This window comes from Nuphar pumila, chromosome 8 (genome assembly GCF_984573655.1).
Source record: "Nuphar pumila chromosome 8, dmNupPumi1.hap1.1, whole genome shotgun sequence".
NCBI lineage: Eukaryota > Viridiplantae > Streptophyta > Magnoliopsida > Nymphaeales > Nymphaeaceae > Nuphar > Nuphar pumila.
Genome location: NC_143256.1, coordinates 6,182,663 through 6,196,458, shown reverse-complemented (window position 1 = coordinate 6,196,458; position 13,796 = coordinate 6,182,663). Strand labels below are relative to the sequence as shown.

General features: G+C 39.9%; 1 protein-coding gene across 1 annotated transcript; it reads right to left on the bottom strand.

Annotated features, from left to right (window-relative positions):
- Positions 1–1,689: 1,689 nt before the first annotated feature.
- Positions 1,690–7,354, bottom strand: NRT1:2 (nitrate transporter 1:2). The gene is made up of 5 exons (XM_090015564.1): positions 7,202–7,354; positions 7,013–7,118; positions 6,347–6,564; positions 3,339–3,779; positions 1,690–2,842 (listed from the first exon to the last, which is right to left on the bottom strand). Exons 1-5 carry the CDS (start codon positions 7,202–7,204, stop codon positions 1,850–1,852), a joined length of 1,761 nt encoding a protein of 586 aa, XP_089871690.1. The 5' UTR covers positions 7,205–7,354; the 3' UTR covers positions 1,690–1,849.
- Between the last annotated feature and the right edge of the window lie 6,442 nt (positions 7,355–13,796).

Below are 13,796 nucleotides of genomic sequence, written 5' to 3'. Positions count from 1 at the left end.
ATTGTCGTAATGAACACTTCATAGCCAAACCCTAAGTCCATTTAGCAGCCAAAACACCTTAGTTTTGTCATCTATTGGCTTGACTATCCATGCAAGTTCATCGCATATATTCTTAAAAATTTTAACATAATCAACCACTGCTAAATCTTTTTTGCGATGAAGCTATAATTTTTGGACTAATAGAAACTCCTGTTCTTGAGAAAAATGACCAAAGGAGGTTATCAGGTCAGTCCATACCTCTTTTGAATTTTGAATAATAATATTTTATTCAAATTGATAGATTTAGCATAGTGTTTTATGATATTAGAGTGATTTTTAATTCCGTTTATGCTAGATTTAGTCCATATTAAGTTTCTAATACTCGATATTTACTAGATTAGTTAATTAGTTTATTTATTTATTTATTACCCAATTTAGGGTTCTTGAAGTTTTTCTAATTGTTCTTTAATTGCGTCAAGTAGATCTTATCTTTCGTTGTTTAAACTCAATTCTAGGTTAGTTAGTTATTGTTCAATGCATGCAGTTATTCTTTTATTAATATTAAATTAGTTTTTTTATTAGATTAAGTGTTAGATTGGAAAAAATTGGTAGAAAATAGGTTAGCATTTTTTTTATTCAGTCAAATAACATAGATGTAATTTCTGTCTTCTCTTATCAGTTAGCTAATTAATTTTTTTATTCGAGATTTTTAATTTCATTCATTAGATTAGAATTAGTGGTGTAAAAAGCAACCATTAGCGTTTTTTTATAGAGTCGGGTATCAGCCAATCTACTAGTGGGACGTAATGTTAGTTTTTTTTTTTATATATATGCCGGGTGTTTATTTTTGTTCACAGCAAGTCAACGTTATAAATTAGTTCGTTAGGTCATTCTTGATTAGTTGAAATAGATAAATGTTAGCTTCTTTATGTTTTTAATTCACAATTTTTGTTTTTTTATTTACATCCAATTGAGTTAGTCAATTTCAATTCCTTTATATGGTCAACGTGTTTGCTGCACTTTATTTTATTTCTTGTTTCATAATTAATTAGTGATTAATTTATTTAGTTTGTTTTTTATTTGGTCAAATTGATGTTTAGTTGTTAAGTAGCTACTTTGATTGTTAGTTTCATAAGTTGTTCTTAGTTGATTAGATTCTTGCTAGTTAGTTTATTTTGCTATTTTGTCATTTAGTGCTTTAGTTTGTTATAAGTTAGTTTATATTTGGTACATGTAGTTAGTTTGTTCTTAATAGTTAGACTCTTGTTTTTGTAATTTTTTCTTTAAATTAACCTTGAATTTTTGTCTAATTTTTTATTTTATTGTTCTTGTTTTGTCTTTTGCAGGGAAGCGGTTAAACGTGCGGTGAGCCCTTAAAAGTACCCCTGAAGAGCCCTTTAAAGTCCCTAAAAAATCACTCAAAAAGCCCTTCAAGTCCTTAAGAAGGCCCTTCAAAAAATGTATGAGAAATGTAAGCAATGAATGCAAGGCAAATAAAAAAGAAATACCCATGACTCTTAAATTCAAGTAAAGCGGATGCATCAAAGTGACGGGAAGCTCATAGCACTGAAAACTAATATATATATATATATATATATATATATATATATATATATATATAAGAGAGAGAGAGAGAGAGAGAGAGAGATTTTCACTTTCCCTTAATTAATTTACTATATATTATCTTGCAATACTATTTTCGTAGCCACAAAATCAATTAAGAAATTTAAAGAAACAAGCTAATAACATGCCCTTGCTGCAACACGTGTGTGGCGTTCTCTCGCAGTAAGCGTCGTCAATTTTTATAACACCCCCCGCCATCTACTAAATTCATAGGCTATCCACGATCAGGATTTCTTTACTTCAATTTTCATTTGGTGGGACCACCACGTGGCAAGACCTGGCGCTTGTATCTGTATCGGATGGCCCAAAAGAGGAAGTGGAAAAAATTTGTGGCGCTCAGCACGCACATCAGCCAATAGAATCTATCCAAGTGGAAGTAGTCGAGGCTCTCACCCTTGAGCCACGGGGTCCGACCCGATCCGCCGGTGGCGCTGTTGATGATCGACACGAGCACAGAGCTCAGGTAGTATCCGACGGCGAGGGATGCCCATGAGAGTGACGTGGCAAGCGATCGCATGCTCTCAGGTGCCTCCGTGAAAAAGAACTCAAGCAGACCCGCTAGTGTGAACAGGTCCGCAGATCCCAGGAACAGGTACTGGATTGCGATCCACAGGAAGGTCTCAGGCCCGCTGGTATCCAGAAGTCCAAGGCGGCGGGCCAAGCGTTTGCGGCGCTCCTCGATGACTGCTGCTATAGCCATGGCAATGACCGAGAGGACCAGGCCAGTGCCTATACGCCGCAGGTGTGATATCCCGGATTCAGACCCGGTGATCCGACGGGCCATGGGCACGATGACGTGGTCATACAGTGGGGCCAGGATCATGATAAAGACCACTGGAAAGACTGGGAGTGAGGCAGGTGGGACCCGCAGCCGGCCGAGCCGAGTGTCCATCGTGGCAGCCTGCTGGACGGAAAACGTGGACAACTGGGCCAGGCAGCAATTGAGCATGATGGTGGAGGCAAAGATGGGCGCGATCCCGATGATGGTCTTCACGTCCTCAACCTCGCCGGCCGTCGATCGGAGAATTGGGGCCCTAGCAAGGGTGGCCCGATTCAGGAAGGGAAGCGCCTCGGTCAGCGCCTTTGTATCGGTTTGGAGTCTCGGTTTACCAGAGTCCGGTTCATCTTCATTTTGGTCTGTTAGTGCTGTCTCGGGACTCTTCTCGTACGGGTCTGGTCTGCCCGATACATTCGTGACGGCATTGTCGGCTTTGCAGCTGAAGATCGCGCCGAGCAGAACCTGCTTGGAGTGGAGGAAAGATCAGTGCTTGAACCCGGTACGGATCCGGTTTAGTCATCTCTGATAAATGCAGTTTTGGCACTGGAATGCAAATCTTAACAACATGTTGCTTTGGTCATAAGTGAGATGAGCAATCATGAATGAGAAATTCAAAAGCTGTAATTGTTGGTCACAAGGTCAGTCATGTGACCAAACTTTTAGAGGATTCCAGGGAAAAGCATTTTCAGGTGAAGATGGTAATCACAACTTTCACTTTCTCATGTTTCACTAAACTTGGAAACATGTTCTGATTAAGATTTGCTCCCACTCGGTGTGGCAACTGCCTTTAGTTGGCGGGCTTGGGTATCGATGGCAAGTGCGAGGGTTTCTCGTTATATAAAAAAAAAGAACATTGTGATTATGATTTTCAATCACAGGAAGCTGAGAAAATCGAAGAATCACATGATGATTGTCTGAAATTTTTACAAGAAAAACTGCAGGAAAAAAAAAAACTCACCTTTGCTATTGTGATCAGAGGGCTGCCATCCGGGATCTTGTTCCGATATGTAGGCGAACCGGACAGGAAAACCGGTATGGAGAGGAGGATGCTGAGGGTGGAGATCCCAAACCCCCACTGCCAGCCCTTGTTGTCCTCCACCCACACCACAAAGGTGACAGCCAGAAGTCCCCCACAGGAGAGACAGAATACAAAGTAGTTGAAGAAGGTGGACCTCTGCTTCCTCCCTTGCTTGTCATTCTCGTCGAACTGGTGAGCCCCATGGGAGGGCAGGCTGCCCTTGATGATCCCAACCCCTAGGGCCACTAGGTACAGCCCACAAAAGAGAGCCCCTAGCTCTTTGCCCCCTGCCTCTTGGCACTGGCTCCTGTGGTCTGTGGGGTCGCATGGTGGTGGCTTCAGGGAGGGGAGGCGAGCCTGCAGTGTGAGCAGCAGTAGACCCTGCATTGTAAGTGTGCATATAAATCAATAATTTTTTTTGCCAAAGAGTACAAGGCATGTGTTTGTGTGTTAATGGAGTGGAATCAACCAAAATCAATCATTAATTGGCCTCTCAGGAGAATGGATTGGCCTTATTGGTTGTTAATGCTTGATAATTAGTGTATGACATTGAAATTATTAGTCTAAATCTATAAGTTTGAATTATGAACAAGATGTGCTGAAGCTACACTCTACACGCAAGTGTACATTGCACATGATGTGCCTTCTATGTATTTCACTAAACCAAATTTGCCCTAAACAAAAATAAAGAAAAAAAAAGAAAAAGAAAAGGTAAGAAAACAAAGTCTGAGCCAAGTTCAGGTGAAGCTGGGCCATAGACGAGCAAGTAATAAACGGTTGATCTTATCGACTGAAGGGGTGCCTCTGTCAACTGGGCAAAATCAAACAAAAGTCAAAGACCAATATACTTCACAGGAACCTCTTGGAGGGAGGTCAGAAAGCTAACAAAAAAAGAGGAAGAGATTGCTCAGATGCAGTCTCATAGTCAGTCAACCTGCCTAACTTACCAAAGTAAAACTGTGAAAAGAGTTTTTTGAGGGTACCTTTGATAACCACAATCCCCACAGGTGATAGTAGTAACGATGGAGTGAAACTGTGAAAGAATTTACTGCAGGGATGCTTTCATCATTTAACTAAAAGTGGGGCAGAAAAAGTTCCTGCTGTCTTCTCAATTCTTCCCTTTTGAGATCACATGAAACTAGGGGAATCAACGGGTTGGGTTGGGTTCGGACCCAGGTAGAATCAGACTTGGGCCTGATTTTCGGGTATGGTATCGAGTCCAAACCAGGGTCTAATAGGGTCCACTATAAGAGAAATCATACCTAGACCCGATAAGACTACATGAATCAGACCCAGACCATACCCAGTAAACTAATATTTTTTATCATTTTTACATTGAAAAATTATGGGTCTTAATCGGAACTCGGGTCAGGCTCTGATCTAGTATAAAATTTTACACTAAGAAAATCATCATGAACCCTACAAAGTGGTGCAGTTCAATACAATAACTAGGAAACTATGTAATAGGGACTCTTCTAACATGGCACTGTATCCGGACACTTGACAAGGCTTCCTTTGTTAGGTAAACTCAACTACACTGAGGTTTATTTGTTAAGTAGATTCAGCCAACCCTAACCAAAGTTCGTTTTTATATATATTATATAAATAAATACACAAAATGCACACATGTACATGCAGTGATAACTTAAAACTGTTAAAATATAGATACCCTTCCTATACCCTTGCACCCAAGTTTTTTAAAGTGCTGCATCGTTACATTTGCAAAATCATTAATGCATCTATGATCTGCACTTTATTGTGAAGGAATGCTCACATGGTCACACCCACTTTGAAAATGATTGTTATTATGGTAACATCTTTAGGTTAAGCCACAAATTTTTATCATTCTGCATGCCAACTGCATATTGAAGCCAATCTGACTCTTCCCAAGTTACCAGTTTGTTATTTTTCAAGCAATGTGCTGGTGGCTTCATGGATCAAGCTGGCTAAAAAGGCCTATGACAGAGAATGGCAAATGATATAGTGAACATCCCCTATAGAATTTCTTGGTTGATTTGCAAGAACCCAGGACATCTAGAGGCCCTGAATGCCAGGGGATCAATTTCTTCTGAGATCAAACCCGTGACAGGTATGGAGCAGAACTATTGGGAGGGAGGATCAGGTGCAATGTAATTGCATATTTTTAGTGTGCTGCGGCACCTGATCACTCTCCATTATTGCTTGGGCCCCGCAGCTGACAGGCTGTATAAAAATGGAAGGTGATCAAGTGCAGCAGCGCACTAAAAGTATGCAATTACATTGCACCTGATCCTCCCTTGCAATGTTTATCACCATAGATTTAAGACCAATTAAGAACTTGATCTTGGTGGTATTCGTCGTTAAAAAGATGACATGGTGAATAGATTGTTGCCATTGAATGAGAAATAGGGCTCATAAAGTGGGAGGCATGCATGCAAGACGGAACAGGGCTTGATAGGGGATGACCATTTTCATTTTTTCTTAAAATATCACCCACTTCAGCAGCAACTTAGGATGGCCATTTTCACTTTTTCTTAAAATACCACCCACTTTAGCAGCAGTTCATGAGTGACTTAACTTTGCTCACCAAATCACTATCTAGGAAAGAATAAAAAGGGTCGCATATGGTTTTACTAAAGAAGAGAGAGAGAGAGAGAGACTAGCACCATTTCATGTGTGATTTGAATTTTTTTACATGGAAGCTGTGGTCACCAAATAACTATGTGTTGACTGGAGAGAGAGAGAGAGAACTTTAGCAGCAACTTGTGTGACTTGAATTTTTACATGGGAGTTGCGGTCACCAATTAACTATGTATGCAACTACGAATGAATAAGTATATATATATATATATATATATATATATATATATATATATATATATATATATATATATATATATATATATATAGAGAGAGAGAGAGAGAGAGAGAGAGAGAGAGAGAGAGATGCAATCGCTTATCAAACTCACTACGAACTCCACAAGGGCACCCAAGAGGTAGGTGTGGTAAGTGGTAAGGAAGGCATCGGACAAGAAGCCACCGAGCAGGGCAAGCAGGAAGGCGGTGCCCATGAAATTGGTGACGCTGTTGGCGGACTTGGCCGGCGCGAAGTGCATGAACCGCACCAAGTACATCACCAAGTTGCTCGCATTCGCCAAAAACGCCAAATTCTCCAATACCTCCACAACTGCACACATGCATAATTTCCATCACGCCAAATTATATTGTGTTTAAATTTTAGTAATATATACCAGAACAGAGAATCCAGATATAAGCTAGAGGAAGAAGTAATGGATGACAATGCAACAGTCTAAACGAAAAGGAAATGAGGCTGCTTTTATGAACAATATCCCAAAAATGGCATGTAGAAGACTGGTTCGTTGAGCTGACCTACAATTTTTTTATGGTTATTTTTTTTTTGCCTTTATAAGAGCCATTTGATGATCCACCAGGATACACATCCTTAGCAAGGCCATGACTCCCCGAAGATTGAGATTCTCATTGCCAAACAACAAAATGGAAAAAGGAGGAAAGGAAAAGGAAACCCCCCTTCTTCAGTATCAAAAGTAAAACAAACAGAATTGATCTTCTTTTTACTCTTTTTCTAAATTGAGTGCAAAGGGAGTACTACGTACCAAGAACAAATGATGCAGCCAGCATGCCTCCATGGCGAGATCTGTATGAGGGTCTGTTCCTCCAATCCACATAGCCTTCCCACTTCTCTGAAACGTGTCCTTCTTCCTACAAAAGCAAAAGCCACAAATGTTTAATGATATATTTCAGAAACAAGAGTTCAAAGATCACTAAAATCAAATGACACCCACCATTTTTTTTCTCTCTTTCTTGTGAAAGCCCCAGAACAAAAGAACCAATTCAATCCTTCTATTTATCTCCAACTAGAGATCTTCTGATACAGAGAGACAGAGAGAGAGAGGGGTCTGGAGAAAGGAAAGAGAATGGAAGCTTATACCCACATGCAGATGAACTCCCCTTGATCCGTTTCTCGAATGGTGTACTCGTCTATTTATTCCTGCGTCTGCCACCTATCCCATGATAAATACAAGACAAAAAGAAACGGTTGCCAACAGACTTGTGTGGTACTTTGGTAATTAGCAGAAAGTGCCATTCTTTGGAAGATAGCAAAGGGTTCTATTTGTGAGTTATAATTCCAAAGATGCCTACGTTATAATTCCAAAGATGCCTACGTATCCTTGTGACAGGGACTCAAAAGCATCGTATTTAAGAGCCAATGGTTCTAATGTACCTAACTTTGTTAAAAATAACAAACATGTTGGTTCATGGAACTGAAAGTCCACAGAATCTTGATTTGAGGTGCAGCTTTATCCTCTCATAAACATTCTGTAGTTTTGTGGAATATAGGCTTCATATACAGCTCAGGAAATCTCGACAAAACATAAAATGTTCTTTAATTCTATGGTTCAAGTTCCAAGTTCGTACAATCAGGCTTTTGGGGTCCCATCAGTGCATCGTGTTCTTCCTCCTCAATTTGCTTTTACCATGGTGTCCAAATGCAGTTATTTTACTTGGGATCACTACAAGAAAAATGCGTATTAGTGACCAACGCTATCCATCGCTAATCTGTCATAAAATCCGTTCACTACAAGAAAACACGTTGTTAGCGACAGACGGTAGCGACGAAATATTTCCGTCGTTAATTAGCGATGGATTAACGAGCGAAAAACATCCGTCGCTATAATTCATGAAGCATACGAAACCAGCGACGGAATATAGTTCGTCGCTATTTAGCGACGGATTTTGCGACAAACTATTTTGTCGTTACGTCCGCACGATTTACCGATGACTCTTGCGACAAACTTTAATCCGTCGCTAAGTAGCGATGGACTTGGCGACGATGTATCGTCCGTCGCTGGTTTCATAAATTTGATTTACGTGGGCTTAGCGACGGATTAAATCCGTCGCTAAGCCCAGACAACTTTTCCTTTTCTTCTTTCGCTGCTCCCGCCGTTCGCCGGTCCCACCGTCCGCCGGCCCCGTCGCCCGGAGAAAGGTAAATGATCCCCCCCCCCCCCGCGTTTTCCGGCAGGGGGTCGACCCCCTGCCGAAAAGTCAGGGGGTTAACCCCCTGCTGTTCCGGCCGGGGGTCGACCCCCCTGCCAGAAACGAGGGGGTTAACCCCTTGCCAGAAAACACAGGGGGTTAACCCCCACGTTTTCACGCAGGGGGTTACCCCCCTGCCGAAAAATGCAAGGGATTAATCCCCTGCGTGAAAACGCAGGGGGTTAACCCCCTGCCGTTTTCGGTAGGGGGTTAACCCCCTCCCGTTTCCGGCAGGGGGTTAACCCCCTGCGTTTCCGGCAGGGGGTCGACCCCCTGCGTTTTTCGACAGAGGGTTAACCCCTGCCTTTCCGGCATGGGGTTTAACCACTTGCCGTAACAGGCAGGGGGTCAAGCCTTTCCTGCTCAGGCAGGGGGGCGACCCCCTGCTGTTCCGGCAGGGGGTCGACTCACTGGCGGAAAGGCTGGGGTCGACCCCTTGCCCGAACAGGGGGTCAGTTAACTCCCTATGTTCCGTAAGGGGGTCGACCCCTTGCCGGAACAACAGGGGAGTCGACCCCTTGCCAGAACAACTTTTTTTTTCGTGTTGACTTCATTTTAAAATAGTGTTTTTTTGTGCAGATTTTTCAACAGAACCAGCTCATGCTCAACCACCTGCGGTAAGTAAGTGTAAAAAACAATGCAAATCGGGTAAATACCCGTGGTGAATAAGTGATGCAAGCGTATCACATGTTATTTAATTTATTAGATGTAACACTTTATTGTTCACACACTCACTTAGTTATTGATATTTAGGGTTGCTTCGTTGGAGTTCGGAGATCATGCTGAGCATGATTTTAATGTATGAATATTGAAGTGTTCTTATTTTTGGAGTACGGAGTCCATGCTAGGCATGATAGTAGTTAGTGAGATATTGAAGTGTGTTTGCTGCAGGTACATGTTTGTCATTTGTTTGATATGAATGATTACGATGTATTGCAATGTTTGATGTAATTGTATCCATGCTTCCATGTAACTTTCAATTTGATTATGACTTCCATGTGAAATTGTATAATGAGAGCATGTTTCAAATGATTGTATCGTGCCATTAATAGTTTGCACATGAAAATATTAAGTTATTAATGCATGCATCAAAATTCTTGTTATTGTATGACATTATATATTGCATGATAAATTTGATATGTTCTTCATCGTAGCATTCTGAGTGTTCTCTTTTAATTCGTTAGGCTATTATTCGTAACATCATAAGAAAATGACTGTAAACCGTGAATAGATGTACCGTAGGATAGTGGACAATGAGTTATCGCATGAATATATGGATGGTGTTGACAGTTTTATTGAATTTGCAATAGCAAGTGTCAGTACAGTGGATCCCATAGGTCAGATTAGGTGTCCCTGTAAGATTTGTAAGAATAATCAATTTGTAGAACCTCATAGCGTTAGACATCACCTATACAGGAAGGGTTTTGTGAGTGATTATCAGAACTGGATGTTTCATGGAGAAGAATTTAGAAACGATTTTGATGCACGAGTGAATATGGTGCACGATAATCCATATACAGATTTGATATTTGATGCCGCAGGAATAGAACTAGGTTCTGCTATGAGTTCTAGTGATGTAAGAACTGCCGTAAATGAAGAATCACCAAACGATGCAGCTAGTAGATTTTATGATTTACTTAGAGATGCTGATGAGCCACTTTGGAACGGTTGTGAGAGTCACACTATCTTGTATGCAGTTCTTCAACTAATGAATTTGAAGTCCGAGTATAATTTGAGTCAATCATGTTTTGACCGTTTGTGCATGATTGTGAAGAGTATGTTGCCCAAAGATGAAAAATTGCCACAAAATTTCTATCGTGCAAAAGTTATGGTCAACGCTCTAGGTATGGGTTACAAAAAGATTGATGCTTGTCCAAATCACTGCATGTTGTATTTCAAGGAGCAGAAAAACAATATATCATGCCCGTCATGTGGGCATCCTCGGTTCAAGCCAAAGACAAGAGACAATGGTAGCACGAGATCAAAGGAAGTTTCATACAAGTCGCTCCGCTACTTTCCTATCACTCTTAGATTGCAGCGATTGTATATGTCTTCAAGGACAGCTAAACACATGAGATGACATGCAAATAAAGTTCGACACGATGAAAACAAGATCACACATCCTGTTGACACTGAATCTTGGAAGCACTTTGATCGTACTCATCAGAACTTCGCAATGGAAGTGCGAAATGTTAGACTCGGTCTATGTACAGATGGATTTAATCCATTTGGGGTAGATCAACTCCATACTCATGCTGACCAGTATTTGTAACTCCATATAACCTTCCACCAAGCTTGTGTATGAAACGTCCAAATCTTTTCTTGTCTCTGTTGATCCCTGGTCTGACCTCACCTGGCCAAAATCTTGATGTATATCTAAGGCCATTGATTGATGAACTAAAAGTACTCTGGGATGACGGTGTTACCACGTATGATGCCCACAAAAAACAAAATTTCAACATGAAGGCCGCTGTTCTATGGACAATCAGTGACTTCCCTGCATATGATATGCTATCTGGTTGGAGCACACATGAGAGGTTGACTTGTTCGTACTGCATGAAGGATTCCAAAGCTTTTAGATTGAGGCATGGAAGAAAGCTTTGTTGGTTTGAGTGCCATCGTCAATTTCTACCCAGCGACCATCCATTCCGACGGCAAAAGAATGCGCGGGCACAATTAAAACGGAAGGTCCATCCTCAAGATTGTCTGACATAGAGATTCTAAGAAGATTGCGATATTTTCCAGATGTATTAACAGATGCCCGATGTTCTACACCCTTCCGTGGATTTGGGAAGGATCACAATTGGACGAAGAAATCTATTTTTTGGGAACTACCGTATTGGCCGACCCTATTGATACGACATAATTTGGATGTGATGCATATGGAGAAAAATGTGTTTGATAATGTATTCAATACAGTAATGAATGTTAAAGAAAAAATGAAGGATAATCCGAAGGCCCGTATGGATTTAAAATTAATATGTAAAAGACCAGAATTGGAACTCAAAGAGTATAGTGACAAAGTATTGAAACCAAAGGCAAAGTACGTGCTCGGACCTGATCAAATAAAACATGTATGTAAATGGTTGAGACAACTGAGATTTCCAGATGGATATGTCTCTAACATTGCTCGGGCTGTGAAGATTGACGATGAACATTTATATGGGTTGAAGAGGCATGATTTTCATATCTTTATGCAACGATTGATACCCCTAGCATTCCATGATATGTTAGATAAACCTATATGGGTGGTATTGTCTGAGTTGAGCGGATTTTTCAGAACATTGTGCGCATCGGAGGTCGTAGTATCAGATGTAAAGAATCTCGAGGACTTTGTCATCACCACTGTTTGTCTGCTAGAAAAGATATTTCCGCCAACATTTTTTTGATGTTATGGAACATTTGATCATACATCTGCCATATGAACTAAGAGTTGGTTGCCCTGTGCAATATCGATGGATGTACCCATTTGAAAGGTATATGTTTTTTTATATTTGTCTCTTTAATGACAGATATTTAAAATTTGAAATGTATATTCTTGTCAGATGCATGTTCGACCTAAAAAAAAGGTTCGTAATAAAGCAAGAGTAGAAGGCTCTATTTGTGAGGCGTACACTTTAGAAGAGATTTCAAATTTCTCATCTATGTACTTCGAACCTCATATTCTAACACGTTACACATGTCCGCCCCGTAACGATGATGGAGAACAAGTAACTGTAGCTGACAAGCTGTCGATATTTCAACCACTTGGGCATACATTTGGTAGTTGCCGATCAAGGCTATTGACAGATCGAGAGCAAGACGCAACACACATCTATATTCTTTTTAATTGCTCAGCGATCGACTCATACATCGAGTAAGTATATGTAGATGCAACACAATTATAAATCCTTTTATGTTCTATATGTGGATACATGGCTCGGTTATATAAGTATCTGTGGTTTGCAAACGATTTGATCTGGAGTTGCAAAGAGAAGTTTCACATCTCACTGATGCAGAAGTACAAAAAGAACGTGAAACTAAGTTTGTGGAGTGGTTGAAACAGTTGGTAAAGAAGCTAACATAAATTTTGTACTTATAAACAATACTAAGTTACTTAATTGATCGTGATCACAATCATTGTTTATGTCTGTGCGTAGGTCCGCCATGGTGATGTTAAAGATCAAGGAATATGTGATTTAGAAAATGGTCCGACCAAAGTTGTGCAATGCTACAACGGGTACATCGTAAATGGTTATCGATTCCATACAAAAGATTACGGTATAAACAAATCAACGATAAATAGTGGCGTGTGTGTCAAGGGTAACATCTACGGTGAAAATGAACATGATTACTACGGTGTTATAGAGGAAATAATGAAGTTGACTTACTTAGGCATAAATAACATGGTAACTTTATTCAAGTGTCATTGGTTTGATCCAACTGCAAGAAGAATCGACAAAGCTTCAGGCATTGTGAAGGTGAATCATAAATCCAGGTTTGGAACACATGAACCATTCATATTAGCCTCACAAGCTCAACAAGTTTATTATACTTCGTATCCGAGTATAAAAAAGTCAGATAGAAATGAATGGTGGGCAGTTTGCAAGGTGAAGTCCAAACTATACCCTGAGTATGATCAGTTACAGGAAGATGAGTTAGCTGAAGACAACGATTACTATCAATCAGATGATGTCTATGACTTTGCTTATGGTCACGATGTTGCGCATGATATGCATGTCATATCTCCATTGGCCGATAAAACATTCATAGAAGAATGTGATCCAAATGATGTACCAAGTGGATGGGCAAACAATAAAGAAGAAGAAGAAGAAGAAGAAAGTCAAACTAGTGACGAGGAAGAATTCTCAAGCTAGTGAGCAAAATCTTGTACTACAAACTTCTATTTAAATGCATTGCAGTACTTGATGTGAATTATTTGAATGTATTGTAATACTTGATGCGAATGAATGAGTTGCATTGCAATACTTGGTGTGAATGATTAAAAATTTTATTTGAATGTATTTTAATACTTGATACGAATGATTCGAATGCATTGCAATACTTGATGTGAATGATTTGAATTATTTGAATGTATTGTAATACTTGATGCGAATGCATAAGTTGTATTGCAACACTTGATGTGAATGATTAAAAATTTTATTTGAATGTATTGTAATACTTGATACGAATTATTTGAATGCATTGTAATACTTGATGTGAATGATTTGAATTATTTGAATGTATTGTAATACTTGATACGAATGATTCGAATGCATTGCAATACTTGATGTGAATGATTTGAATTATTTGAATGTATTGTAATACTTAATACGAATGATTCGAATGCATTGCAATACT